This window comes from Erythranthe guttata, chromosome 2, assembly GCF_056151865.1.
Source record: "Erythranthe guttata isolate IM_541 chromosome 2, IM_541, whole genome shotgun sequence".
In the NCBI taxonomy this organism is placed as follows: Eukaryota; Viridiplantae; Streptophyta; class Magnoliopsida; order Lamiales; family Phrymaceae; genus Erythranthe; species Erythranthe guttata.
Window position 1 is genome coordinate 15,994,381 of NC_142534.1, and position 15,376 is coordinate 16,009,756.

The 15,376-nt window shown below is 32.9% G+C and overlaps 3 protein-coding genes across 3 annotated transcripts; 1 reads left to right on the plus strand and 2 right to left on the minus strand.

Moving 5' to 3' along the window:
- The first annotated feature begins 945 nt into the window (after positions 1 to 945).
- On the plus strand, positions 946 to 2,743 carry LOC105954761 (Ribosomal L18p/L5e family protein). Its single transcript, XM_012978440.2, has 2 exons — positions 946 to 1,459; positions 2,423 to 2,743. The coding sequence occupies exon 1, from the start codon at positions 1,030 to 1,032 to the stop codon at positions 1,420 to 1,422; it is 393 nt and encodes a 130-aa protein (XP_012833894.2). The 5' UTR covers positions 946 to 1,029; the 3' UTR covers positions 1,423 to 1,459; positions 2,423 to 2,743.
- A 715-nt stretch (positions 2,744 to 3,458) lies between these two features.
- On the minus strand, positions 3,459 to 6,145 carry LOC105954762 (uncharacterized). The gene is made up of 4 exons (XM_012978442.2): positions 5,712 to 6,145; positions 5,349 to 5,443; positions 4,533 to 4,724; positions 3,459 to 3,890 (listed from the first exon to the last, which is right to left on the minus strand). The coding sequence occupies exons 1-4, from the start codon at positions 6,021 to 6,023 to the stop codon at positions 3,728 to 3,730; spliced, it is 762 nt and encodes a 253-aa protein (XP_012833896.2). The 5' UTR covers positions 6,024 to 6,145; the 3' UTR covers positions 3,459 to 3,727.
- A 4,200-nt stretch (positions 6,146 to 10,345) lies between these two features.
- On the minus strand, positions 10,346 to 14,103 carry LOC148772465 (F-box/FBD/LRR-repeat protein At5g56420-like). The gene is made up of 5 exons (XM_088813154.1): positions 13,987 to 14,103; positions 12,307 to 13,371; positions 11,485 to 11,649; positions 10,868 to 11,232; positions 10,346 to 10,756 (listed from the first exon to the last, which is right to left on the minus strand). The coding sequence occupies exons 2-5, from the start codon at positions 13,249 to 13,251 to the stop codon at positions 10,648 to 10,650; spliced, it is 1,584 nt and encodes a 527-aa protein (XP_088669280.1). The 5' UTR covers positions 13,252 to 13,371; positions 13,987 to 14,103; the 3' UTR covers positions 10,346 to 10,647.
- Between the last annotated feature and the right edge of the window lie 1,273 nt (positions 14,104 to 15,376).

Below are 15,376 nucleotides of genomic sequence, written 5' to 3' on the forward strand. Positions count from 1 at the left end.
GCTAAGATATCGATAAAGAACTTGAGTTGTTAAGTGTATAATCGACAATTTACAAAATATCTTTAGTATACAATAAATAAAACGGTACGGTACGGTAAAGCCGTACGTTACTTGAACTTTAAGAACTTGACATGTAATCGATCTTTTGGTGCATCAAACTGAAACCTAGTTACGTTGCGTATAATTCGACCGCTTGTTCGGTCTTTTTGAATGCTTTGATTCTGTGTTTCTATTGTTTTATATGTATAGCATTGTGTTCTGCATTTTGGATATATTGCTAATTATGGGTAGATGATTGGGTTTTTTTTTTCTTATTGGGGTTCTTTTAATATTTTGGCCTTAGTTTAGGGGTTTTCTCGTAATTTACCCAAAATAATAATTAATGAAATAGTTTATTAAAGGTTGAGAGATTAACCACCCATTTTATGAAACCAAATGTAATATTTTGTGAAAATTACCTTTTGCTCGAGTATGAATCGAGTTCGAGTAACTTTAAGTTTCTATATATCTTATCATTCTTTTTTTCTTCGAATAAAGCTCGAGTTAGATTCGAACTTCATATCTTATCGAATAGAAATATATTTTCATACTTGATTCATTGTGTTACTTTATTTTATAAGAAGAAAAATACCCTTCAACTATTTTGTTATCGAGTTATGTGAAAAATATTTTTTTACGAAGATTTCTACCAAATATTTTCATCTATTGCAATAAAAGAAAAAAATTAAAAAAATCATTAAAAAATGAAGTTGCCTTTATTAAGTTTTAAAAAATTCAATTGAAGTTCCATTGTAAATGATTTATTTCGTCTTGAGGGTACAAAATGGTATTAATTTTTTTCGAGGATGCAAAATGCCATAATAATACATTTCCAGGGTGCAAAGAGAAATTAAGCCAAAATAATACTTCGATTTTGCATTTTTCACCCTATAAAATACTACTAATTCAATTAGTGGAACCTTCGCTTGCACCTTTTCCTCGTCTCAAATTAAGCAAAATCCCCAAATCATCGCCGGCCGGCGGGTTTAAATGGCGGCTCCGGCAGCAACGCATAGCGCCCACCACCTCCTCCAATTAGTCCTCTCCTGCAGAAAAATCACCGCGCAGGTCACGTGCGCAAGCACCCACTCAATCATAGCCATGGCGTCGTCCGCCGAAGAAGAATTCGCCAGAGAGTACAAAGCGAAGCTCAACCGCTTCCCCCGGTCCAAAACCTTCTGGGACTCCAAAACCGCTTCCAGAATCGGCGATAAAATCGCCGTCCGCCTCGCGGAAATCGGCGTCTCCGCCGTTCGAATTGACGTCGGAGAAGAGATGTCGAGGGCAGTCCATTATCGGAAGATGCTGGGTCCATTTTTCTCATCTGTTAAGCGGACAGGAATCCAGGTTTACGGCGCCGAAGATCTCATTTTTCTAGGTTGACAATCAATTTTTTTGCCGATGGCTCCCATTTTTTGAGGTATTATTAATTTTAATTTTAATTTTGTTTAATGTCGAATTGATTAAATTTTTAATCCTGCTATGCTATTTTGCCTTTCATTGCTAATTGAAAGTGTTTGATATAATGTTTTCAAGCACCATAGATGTTTAGGCATTTAGCTGTTAGAGTGCTGAAAATCGATTCTCGATCATTGTTCGTTAAAAGTTCTTACGACGAACTAAACTTGGACGAACTAAACTTGAACACGTAGTTTTTTCGTTCGCTAAGCTGTGAAGCTCGGGTCGAGTTCGATTAGTAGAAAATGATCAAATATGTACCCCAAAAAAAAAATCAAACTACCTCGACTCAATTCGTTTACCCCTCGAGCTATAAGCCAGCAGAAATCTTGACCTTAGTTTGATTCGTTTCTAAGTTTAGTTCACCCTATGAAGGGTAAAGAAAGCAAAAACAACGAATACATGATAGTTCATGGATTGGGTGACTACTAAAAGTATATTTGGACAAGAAAACGAGGAAACCGATTCTTGGTTTAATGTCGGAAATTAAATATAGTCTGTAGATAGTGAATCGTACAGGCCTCTGCAATGTCTCGGTTACGGTCCATTGGATAAGTACTTGGTAATTTTCTTCGTGTGTTAAGAACTTGGGATCTCTTTAATGCTTCTTTTGAACAATACAAGAGTTTTTATCTGTTAATATTTATCACATTCCTCGATGGGTACGTTGACGAATAAACCATATTCTAGCGTAAGAGTCTGAAATTATGCATAGCTAGCGTTATATTAGTTAGCAGTAGTTAGTAAGTTAATTATACTTCAATTTCTACGTTTACAAAAAGATAAATTTCTTCTCACATGTCACGGTTATAACTCGTGTATTGTTTGCAGTCACCTTTCTGTTTATTCCAAGTAATCTTTTAGTCCACACTTTGCTATTCATGTAATTAGTAAAGCTAATTAAATTTCGCCATGGATTTAACAGACAGATGAACGGGGCTAAGTTAACTCCCCATGGATTCGAGTATCGAGTGAAGGCGTGTTTCTGCCGATTTTTTATGGCTAAAAGGAGTGGTGGGGTTTCACCAAATCATGCTCACAGAGCAAAAGTAGCAACTCCTTTGTCTCAACCAGGACAAAACATATATACAATGTGTAATTGATTTTGCAAAGTAGTAGTTGTCACTTGATTAATTAGGATTAACAATTTTATTTTGTCGGGTATTTGGGATTGTACAATATACAAGGTATTTTGTAATATTTATAATTTATTGTTTGAGGATAAAAACTATACTTGATTATTTATATCACTATTTTTTTATACTAGTTATTGATAATATGATGTTTAAAAAAAAAAGAAAAAAGTATATTAGGATTTTATAGTAATAAGAATTGAATTTGGATATATCTTTCATATGATTAAAATTCGGGCTCGATTTTTATCATGAGTTTGAAACTTGAGTAAATTACAATCACTCTCTGAAGTAAGGTCTATTTGCAAAAAAAACCCCTCATTTTTCCATAGTTACATCCACTCCCTTGCAATTTGTTGATTTCTTACATTAACACCGTTTTATAGGGATGAATATAAGAAATTTATAAACTGGAGGGGCTGGATGTAATTTGTGAAACCGAAGAGATTTTTTTTATAATTATACTTTACCTCATAGAAGTGGTTGTAACTTGTAAACCTCAAATATTTGTGGACATTTGATTATATTGTCAATAAAATTTGCTTAGAAACATATAAACAAAACAAACACACATACTCGCACAACAAAAAGAACTACATCCACAGACACAAACGCGGTTATTTCTATGCTATGAAGTTTTACCGCTGATCTACACATACCAATGTGGATGTGTACGTGTTTGTATGTATATGAATGGTAAAAACACGCACAAGAGGACACAAAAACGCGACACAAATAAGAAAAAAATGAATTACTAGCTAAGAACCTCTCATGAAGAGGTATTGTTTTATGATCACTAGACAAAATGCATTAAAAACTGAAGCTATATTTCCAATCTGAAAATTCAACTTAAGATAATATATATCACAGCCAACTAAACATCAATAATACAAGTAATTAATTAACTAACTAAATGATCATTAACACACCAATTAAGACCATAATTAATTAAGAAACTAAATTTTTAAGTGCTCAAATAATTCACACTCTTGCATTTACATATACCAACAAAATATTTTTGACTGACATATAATATATCAATATTGTTCCTTGTATATATAAAAAAACGGATCGACGACGACGAGGTTTAATATAAACTAGAAAGTGGTGAAACAGTCTTGTTCGGAAGAGTTGGAGTCGTCGCAAGGAGAGTGGTTGTGTCTGCCTTCGTAAGTTGTTATTACCATCCGACAATCCTCCGATAATCTCTCGACCCTTTTCTTAACTCTACAATTACTATGCGTACATCTGTAGTAACTCCTGCACAACACACAAATATATATATTATTGCACATATATCCATCGATCAAAACATTAAACCGCGGTACTGATCAACTCTTGTTCCATTGTTCTTATCCCACGATCGACTCATCGATTGAGGATTATAGAATCTGTTAAAATTTACAAAATTGTGTGTGTATAGTCTATAAAATTTCCGGATTTATTATTATTATTATTATTTTTTATAAGTAAATTAGTATTAGAATAATACATATATAAGGTTTTGGGATGCCTGCAATTCTATATATATAAATTTTTTATTAATCTTGAACTAGGGCCTGGGAATTTCTCATGCAATGAAACTCTCTCTCTCTCTCTCTCTCTCTCTCTCTCTCTCTCTCTCTCTCTCTCTCTCTCTCTCTCTCTCACACACACACACACACACACACACTTCTGCATGAGGTTCTCTAAGGTCTTAATTAATTAATACAAAAATTATCAACCATTTAGTTTTATTAATACTTGTAAAAATTCTCATGCATAAGATAAGGATTATCAATTATCATTCACCAATTAATTAATATAATCATCATATATATAATACATTTTCTCCCATGATTAATTCATTAAGTTCAATTCAATGAATAATTAATATTTATTATCAAGAAAAAGAAGAAAAACCTGGGATGAAGGCTGTTCTTGACAACTTTTTGGCCATATTTCCTCCATTTATACCCATCTTCAAGCACATCAACATCACTCCTTGTCTGAAAACAAAACCTAGGCTCTCTTAGTTTTCTCCTTATCTTCACCTTGTTCTTCTCCGTCGCCGACGACGAACCCCCTGATGCCGATGATGATGAATTCCTCCACCTAATCAATTAATTAATCAATCAACATTTTTAATAATAAACACCAAATTAATTATTTAATTATCCAAGAGCCACGAATATATATATTAATTATATATACACATACATATATATCATCAGAAAAATGAGATCGATGGTCGATATCGATCGATCACATGCAAAATCTCCGATACATATATACACCGAATCAAGTTCGATCAATCACATATACATACACCGTACACGTTGATATGACTGAGTGCACGCACACACACACACACACACACACACACACACACACACATAGTGGAAGCAGCACTAGTCCTTCTCAGACTTCACAATAGTCCATCACACTATTGACAATGTTCATGCACCATATATACATCAACTCCACACACACACTACTTATATATATGTGTATATTAAAAATAGGGTTTTTCAATATATATATTATATATACAAGAAGAAGAACCATTTTCATTGACAACAAAATTTAGATCTCTAGCTAGGGTTTATAAGTAACCAGGATACATTGACGGGTAAGAATTTCAGGAGCAGATCAGAAAGTAATAATCAAAATATATATATATATATATATGTGTGTGTGTGTGTGTGTGTGTGTGTGTGTGTGTGTGTGTGTGTGTACCATGAATTATAATTGGGAGCAGCAGCTTGGTTTGTGTTAGCACTGCAATTTTCATCATCATTAGCTGCTTTCGGATCCACTGCTCCACCTCCCACCTACACATATATGCATTTCTTTTTTATTATTTTATTATTCATATACTCACCTTTTTTATTTATTTATTATATATATATCCTATAAACAATTACATATACATACATACATATTAATCAAACCAAGATCTTGAAAATGAAGCATAAACTAATCAAACAAATTATTTGCTAATTAAGCTACCCACAATTCAAACTAGCAATTATAATTAGTAGATCATGAGTTTTAGAGAGAGAGAGAGAGAGTTTTAGAGAGAGAGAGAGAAAGGGGTACCGGTTGGTCGTTATTCCATGAGGGTCTATTTACAAGTTCACTATGATGATTATTATTAAACCCTAAGGAACCATTATTATTATTATTTGTGGTGGTGGTTGGCTTATTAGCGCCGCCGTGGAGCTGCTGCTGCTGAGATGGTGGTGGTGGTGGTGGCGCCGCCACCAAGAAGCTGAGAACCTGGTTATGATGATCTTCTTCTTCTTCTTCAAACTGTACAAACCCCATTTCTTGGTGATGGTGAGCAGAGAAAGAAATCTGCAGATGATGATGATCATAAATCGGCGGCAACAACCCTCTTTCCCCTTCCATTAATTAATTAATTAATTAATTAATTGGGTTTTTTTTTTTTTTCTTTTTTCAAAGTAATGTTTGATGATGGATTGAATATAATCTCTTAGATCATATATTAGTGGATATGGGATATTATTTGTTGCATGTTTACGGTACAAATTATATGTGTGTATATGTATCAATGTATGTATATACATACGTCACGTCATGTATATATATATATGTATATATGTGTTATTTGGTTTGTATTTATTTTCATTTGGTCAACAAGTAAAGGCTGGAAAGGAATATTGTGGGAATGAAAATTCAAGATTATACATCATCACCCTTTCTTGTTCTTAGGTTGTCTGAATTCTACAATGAATATTTCTACTACTCTCTGACACACACACACATCTCTCTCTCTCTCTCTCTCTCTAACTCTCTCTCTCTCTAGGAATTATATACATGTATTCTTGTTTAATTACCTCATGTTTTTAGAAAGATTCATCCACACAAAAAAAAAAAAAAATCATTGGAAACAACAAAAAATTCTTTTGATTCCCAATGTGCTAAACCCTAATTAATACCGTGCCCTAGCTCTATTACAGGTTTTTTTGGTAAATTAGGTTTTTTGGTAAATTACGCAAAAAACGCTCGTGTTAGGGTAATTACAGTTACTCATCAACTATGTATTGTCTTATACGTTCATTCTTACGGTGTCAAACTTACCAATTGAATGAGGGGTTTTTTCGTTAAAAAATACATAATTGAGGGATAACTGTAATTACCTAAACATGATAGATTTTTTCGTAATTTAACATTACCTCAGGAGATGGCCGTAATTTACCATTTTATTTCCATATACACATATATAATAAATGTGTGTGTATATGTCCAAATTAATTAAAATAAATGGGGCAAATTACGGCCACTCTTGAAGTATGACTAAATTACAAAAAAAAAAACTCTTGTTTGGGTAATTACAGCCACCCCCTCCTTTTTAATATTTTGACATACAATTTATGTAATTCGGTTATTTACCGAACCAAATTGTATATTTAGTTCGGTAAACGGTATGAAATGTTGGTGTACCGAAATTTCGATTCAATTTTACCGAATTAACATCCCCAAATTTACCTCTGTAGGGTTTTTCGTAAGATAATACATAATTGAGAGGGTGACTGTAATTATCCAAACATGAGTGAAGTTTTCGTAATTTGACCATAAGTAAGGGGTGGCCGCCCTAATATATATATATATATATATATATATATATATATATATATATATATATATGTGTGTGTGTGTGTGTGTGTGTGTGTGTTATGCACAAATTAATTAAAATAAATGGGATGATGAACACCAATAATACAAAGGAGACAAAGAAATATGTAGAGTGTATGAGATTCATAGAAGCAATGGAGTAGTGTGGTGTGGGTCCAACAAAGTTTCCATCCATGTCAAATATTGTCCGTCGTAGATGAAATAAAATAATTAAAAATAAAATAAAATGAAATGATAGGGCCTCTAAATAAATCAAATGGCCAATAGGGTAAGGTTCAAAATGCAATTGTCTACTCACACCATCCCTTCTCTGCAAAAAGATGAAAAACTATCATAATTACTCCCACTTTATAACTATTTTCTTTTAGCTAATTCTTAATTTTTTTTTTTTATTTTTTTAAAGAAATGTTTCAAATTTTAAAAGGCAGAATTTTTTTCCTGAAAACTAATGTAGGTGTCTTATTTTAATCTCGAACATAATTGTACATGTATATTGATGGTGCAAAATCACTGCAAGAGCTTTCTTCTAACCCTACTCGATCGCTCGACTGCTGGAAAAATTCACTCATTGCAAGACTTAGAGCCGACGGAGATGAACAGGCCGAATGAAAAATAGTAAAGAGACAGAGAATTCGAGATAAAATATAAAATTGTAATCTTAATTGTGTGTGTAGATTTTATACATTCGTCTTCCGTGAACCATCTTGGTCTTGAACTCAGTCATCCTCATTTATTAGTTCTTGGCCCATTGTTGAGTTTTCAGTACAATATTTTTAGAAGATGGGGAATACTGTCCACTCGGTGCCAAACTGACCTCATCATATACGTTTTACTAATATTAGAACACTTATATGCGAAATGCATTTTCATACATTATATTTCCATGTATAGAAAACTATACATAATAAAATCCACACTAAATCACGTACAAAATTTAAATTTTCAAAATGTTTGTTGTAGCTCCAAACCTATATATTAAGAACAATCCAAAAGACAAAAAGAATGTGATCATGTAGCTATATACTATACCTACACATGCATGCATATATATATATATATATATATATATATATATATATATATATATATATATATATATATATATATATATATATATATTGCTTTATGCAGTATTAATAATAGAATTATTTTCCCAAAGTATTCAATAAATCACCCTTTTTGTTTTGAAAAGATTTGCTAGTCTAAAGTTACCTAATACATGATATATATATATTTAGATTCTGCAGAAAGTTTTGGAGAAAAAATTGAACTACTGACATTTGGTAATCATTCCCAATGGAAGTAATAATTTATTTTTATTTTTTATAAATAAATAAAAATAATAATTACAAAAATATGAATATATTTTGATCAATTGGATTTTTCTTGCATTACTTTTGGTAGCACTTATAGACAAAATTTCAACTCAAAAAGCTGGTAATAAAATGAAAAAAATAAATATTATTTTTCAGTCCCATCTTTCTGCCTATGCTAGTCCAGAACTCTTCAGGGAATATGTAATAAGTACTAATCATTAGCTCAGCATTAAAAAAATAGGCCAAATTACAGGTTTCCCCCTCAAGAAAGCCGAAATTACGAAAAACACCACTCATGTTTGAATAATTACAACCACTGTCCACTCATCAACTATATGTATTGTCTTACGAAAACCCCCTCATTCAGTAGGTAAATTTGACACCGTGAGAGTATAATTTACCCAATGGATGGTTGTAATTATCCAAACATGAGGGGATTTTTCATAATTTAACCTAACCTCTGGAGAGTGGGTGTAATTTACCCAGAAATAAGAAAAAAATTGAATTTTTACGAGTTAATTATAACACACACCCTCTAATCACAATCGCAACCGAAGTAGATTATCTTTGGAACAAGAAAAATTACTTTAGGGTAAAAACGAGAAGGGGATTTTCGTCGTAAAATTGTGTAGATCAATGGTAAAAATACACCATATGTGACATTCACTGAGTGTAGCATATAAATAATCCAAAATTTCGATTACAACTAGATGTAAATAATTTTTAAACAAATACGAAAAAAAATAAAAATAATAATCAATTAAAACCAAACAGAAATACAGTGGGAATAGAAAATGAAGTTTACCTAGAGAGGCAATGAGGCAATCCTCATGATTATTATTTTATGCACTAAATATTCAAAAAATAAATAAATAATAATAAATAAATAAATAAAAAGGCAAATGTGTCGACGAATGAGGAGGAAAATATTGCAAGTTGAAGCAAAATGTGGTGAATTCCATGCAATAATCAATTGCACTTTCAAAATTATTTTCTAATATTCAATCATTATATTTGGTGGTGGGTCTCATTTTGTGCTTGTTATGGTGAAACTTAATTTTCCTTAACCATTTTATACTCAAAACACCCATGATTTCTGATTTTTCTATTAAGGAATTGATAACCCTATTCAATTGTAATCTGGGATCGGCAACTGAGCCGGGTCTAATCGAAGTCTGATGACTCGACTCGATTATATTTGAATCGTGCTTATCTTTTAGTGAGTAAGATAGAGTTTGAGTCATCTTACTAAACTCTATTTATTTTATATTGCAAAAAAGAAAAAGTCAAAAATAAAAGGAATTAAGTGGTGGCAGTGAGCCCGTGGCAATAGTATTTTTTTCAGGTTTCTTTGAAACGACTTCAATGGATCTTGTTCGTCACTTGTTTTTTCATTAAAAATAAATAAATTTACTCATACAATTTTGCAGTATGAGACCCGTTATAAACCTGAAACCTGAAAAAATACACGAGCCGAGCATTAGCCTATACTAATAAGACTCGATGATATATGAGCTTGAGTCTATCTATACTAACGACTAACTAGGCTCAGTGATATGTGAGCTTGAGCCACTCCAAATTCGGCTCACATGACCCGATTTCACCCCTAATTATCAGTAGAAAGATAATTACACTGAGCAAATTGCAATATAAATGCAATTCAATCAAGCATTTCCACTTTCGACCTGATAACTAGTTGATTCCAATAACATTCATATACCAATATAAAAAATATCAAAAAATAACAATAACAAATAATTAAATAAATAAAAATAAAATAAACATGCCTTCAAAGCATTCATTCGTCACAAAGTCTGAAGTTTCTAGATCGCATAAAACCGGGCCAAAAGGCGCAAATATCCAAAAAACGAATAGCATCGTCAAGTCTAGTTATTTATCACTTATTCAGATAATTTGTCTGCCTTTTACAAAAGGCAGCACAAACTTAACTTGTGATAATGAGTTCACAACTCGATATAAGTTCTTCGTTTTCAATGAAATAAAGTAAAAGCAGATAGAAAGAAAAAACCGAGTTCACAAAACCGTGAATGCACTTTCCATCATATAAAAGGTTTGATCTTTTTTGGTGCTCGGAACGGATTCAACACATGGAACAACTTCTTCCTTTTATTACCCCGAAAGGAAACACCGGATTTCAGCGCTGCGTCTCTGTCAAAATAGGATCAAGAAAAAACGGACAGCAATCTTAGCACCATAACATTTTTTAACCTCTACTATATTTATATTTATAATGAAACAATCAAGGAACGAATTATATACCTCATGCTTCGATTTGTTTTCTTCAGCTTTTCCGCAAACCTTTTCCATAGAACAGCTCCGCGTTTTCGATACACAAACTGAAGCAGCTCAATTTTCCCAGAAGGAAAATGTGATACGACCGATACATAAACTTCTTTCGAGGCTAACTGAACTGATTGCAATGCATACAATTTCTGCGGATTCATCTTCTGTTTGTGCTGCGTGATTTCGATTTTCTCCAGCATTTTCCCATTTTGGAGGAAAAACTTGATAAATTCCATTGAAAATTCTGAATCATAGAAATCGGTAATCACAATTCTTCTTAGGTGATGTGACAGACACGGCACGTCCATTTCTGTGGACACCCAGACGCTTTTCCACCAACACTAAAACATGGTAAACTATATCAGTCGGAGTTGTAAGCATCATGAAAAATAAAAGAAAAAAAAAAACATTTAAGCTTAGAGCATATGATTAACATCAACTAGTACTAAAATCATATTTAAACAAGCTCGCATTACATATAAGCTAAAATTAACATTGCCAAAATTCAAAATCATTTTTCTTTTATGAAAACTCTACATGCATTTATAACTCCAATATCACTTCTAAGAACCATAGAAAAAGACATGTCTTACGTCAACAAATTTAATGTATAGAACTTCAAGTTTGGGTGAAGCCTTGAGCAAGACGATTAACCCCTCCATATGGTCTGCATTGCCGTCTATATCCAGATTTAAGACCCGTAGACAGCCAAAATGAATACTGCCACGATAAATCACACGAAATATCGGGCAGAAGAACTGAACAAAAAGTGAAAACAAGCAACAAGTCAAAGGTAAATTATGAGATGTAATCAAAACTATGAATCCATAGCCAGCTTGTATATCGGAGATAATTTTTATGATATTAGCTCAAGATAAGCCACAAACATAGTGAAAGCAAATTATACACATCACCGTACCCACAAATATAAACAAGGATCAAGAATTCTGGGATTCCAGGTCACCAAACTTGGCCCCACATAACTTGGATAATTTGCATTTTTTTTCCTCTAGAATCAGTGAATCCAAAATTGTTATATGTTTTAGTCACCATGCAGAATTCAAAGTTTTCAGAATTTGAAATGCCCGGTTGCTAATAAACCAGGATTCCAGCTTTCTAAATTGCCAACTCTAAGTTATATGTATGTTCATACCCATGAACGTAATGCATGTCTAAATATTTGCATGGGCTGTGTCCTTGTAATAAGGGTGTGGCTGAGCTGAACCAAACTAACACCACAAGTACTAAATGTTTAGACACCCAAAAGTGTAACAGTAGGATCGTTAATTTACTATTTGGTTCACCGTTTCTTGACCTGCAACTGTTATCTTTCTCCCGAGGTAAACTAAAAAGACTACAATCGAAAGTATATACATTGTTCTACTAGAAGTACCTAGGAAACAAATAATACATACCAGGACACAATCTGCAGATAATGATAGTCCTTTTACATGACTAAAACCAGTAGCAATCGCATGCAATTCCCACTCCATGTTTTTTGGAAAATCTCGATTTATGATATGAATACGAGCATGGTCCAAAGATGGCATATTTGAGAACCGTGAAGAAAGTAGCGCTGGCCCAATATAGCAGAAGGATACAAGGTTTGGAGTATTGACTATCAGCCTGGATACAAAATTAGACGGACTCAAGAAACTATCAAGAGGGTCCACGTTCACAAAGGTTAACTTCTGAAGCTTATCAGATGAAAATTTGAGAACTTTCATCACGGACAAACAACAATATTCAAGAGATAAATCCTCAAGAACACCAAAATCACTGAATAACTTATTGGTGAAATCAGCATCAGTAAACTGGACTCTAACCAAATGTAGGCTTTTGAGATTGCCAAAGAAACAGTTGCAATTTTGTGGAATTGCTAAAACAGATTCAGCAATGGCACTAGGGAATGGGCAAATTTCGAGAGTAACTACAGCAACAAGCTCAAGTTCTTGGACATTTCTCAAAGCACAAAGACGAAGCAGCAGCTTAAGTTGCTCAGTATCAGTATAACCACTCGTGAGATGCAGTCTATGGAGAGGAGGTGCCTCACTGATAGTTATAGTCCACTTGACAAATTCCCAGAATTTTAATAAACAGCCATCATAGTCCAAATCTTGACGTTTCACATGATGCCAGAAACCTTCTAAATCAAAGTTTAAGCCAGGTACTGAAGTCCATAAGTGTCTCCACTTTCTTGACAACAAGCTGGTCCCCACAACTGCAGAAGCGTCGAGAAACGAGAGAATTCGATAGATAAGGTCTACAGGCAGATTACTGAGCCTGTCATCAGAATGTTGTTCAATAATCTTTGGATGCTTAAGGCATGGCGTTTTACTATTTTGAATTGCGGAATCCATGAATGAAGGGGAACAATCTAACAACACATATATGTCTGGAAAATCCTTCAAATGGTACAGCCTGCAAATGATTACGTTCGCATTACAGCACCTCCTCCAAAACAATGAAAGAACATTTACCTGAAAATATAGAAGAATTTGGAATTAAGCAAAAAGCAACTTTTTTGTTGAACAAAAAATTCCTAACTGAAGTTTTAGCAAAATCATGAAATGTGTAACCACGAGAAAAAGGATAAGAGTACCTAACTTAAATCCTTATCCAAAGAATCAGAAAAAAAAAACATCTATGATCAAACCAATATTTTGTTTGGCATTAATTATATATTATTGTTCAAATCCTACATATAGATAGCCTACATAAATCGTCAGTATCATGCCCTGTCAGATAAATCCAACACATAATTTATGTTCAAATCCTACAAATAGATAATTCCTTAAACATAGATAATCGTCTACGTTAAACCATCAATACCATACCCTATTGCAAACTTAACATAGATACCAAACCAAAGATCTGATACGACAATTGATCACGAGACATAAACTCGTTCTTGGGATGAACCTTTTTAACAAAAAAAAAATCTCAGAAACCAAAAGAAATTTAAGCATGGTGATTTCTAGTCCTCTAAAATCTCAAAGAAATTAAACACAAACCAAAAGAAACCAAATTAGTCTAGCTTTGATTTGAGATAAAAACAGATAACCCAAACAAAATTAATCAATCAGATGCGCCACCAGATTAAAGAAGATAATAAAATCACCAAGAAAAGAGAGAACGATTTCGACTTCTGGTGAAAACCCTAGAGAGAGAGAGAGATTAGCAAATGGAGAGGCGGCGGCGTTATGTACTAAGTTGGAGACTCATTTAAATACCTAAAGAAAGAAAAAAAATTAACCGTGCAGAAAATCGTCCCAAAAAGTTAACAGATCCAGTAAAGAATTTTTAAAAAAAAGCTAGATTCCGAAATCAATGAAAATAAATTTACCAAGGGATATGGTGTGACTCGGCAATCACCACATTGGGGTATCACAAAATATCCATTTTCTTATGAAAACAATAACATTTATTGTTCCCTTCCATACTTTAAGAACTCAGTGGATCTTAAAATGTTTAATGATACTATACCAAATCAATGATAAAAGGGATTTATTGGATCTGAAAATAAACCGATATTTCAAAATTAGAGTAGAAAGCTATGACGAAATTTATAGCATATTAATAGGACAATGTAATTAAAATATTTAAAGCTAACATTAATAGGATAATTATCAAATCTACGTCAAGGTTTATCCATTTGCACTATTTTATTAGTATATTTGAATGGAAAACAATACCATATGTAACCTCTTCACCTAAGATGCTAAGTGTAGTAGGATATATATGTTGGAATGTTTTTAGCATTCTCAGAACAAATTACATTAAGTGTACTCCCAGTATCCGGTTCACAATTATCAACACAACTAAAATGCCTGAGAAAGACTGTACACATAGGTAGTGCATACGATGATTAATTTACTACAAAATAGAAAGTCTAATCAACACAAAATGTCTAATTTTAAATTCAAATGCATCAAACTTGAGAATAAGGTATAAATTCCTTTTAAAATCATCAAAAGTGGAATCACACATACATTTCTCCAAGGCCGGGTGTCACACTCAACAACTAGAAGAACTGGAGTAGGACTGCCTTTGATTATATCCGATAATTTTCTTAATTATCTCGATGATTTTCCTATTTTGAGAGATCTAACAATCTAATAACAGAAGCGGATCAGATAATCTCCGATCCACTCACTCCAACATTAAGTTTAGCATGATACACTTCTTCTCTTTATCAGATACATTTATATTATATGTCGAGCAATCATCATTAATGTGTCGTGTTATGTAGAATAACAATTAATTGTTACAATTTTTTAAGTCTTCAAAAGAATACAGTTGATTGATTCCAGTCATTAAGAATTTTTAGGGTTGCACTTAAATCAATCACTTCCCAGCTGTTATGACTTGCACCTTCATATTGACTAAGACATCAAATAATCCCTTTGATCATAAGAAAAATGGTAATAATTTTAGTCCTGGACATTTGAAGGAAAACATGTGATTTTCCCTTTGACCATTAAT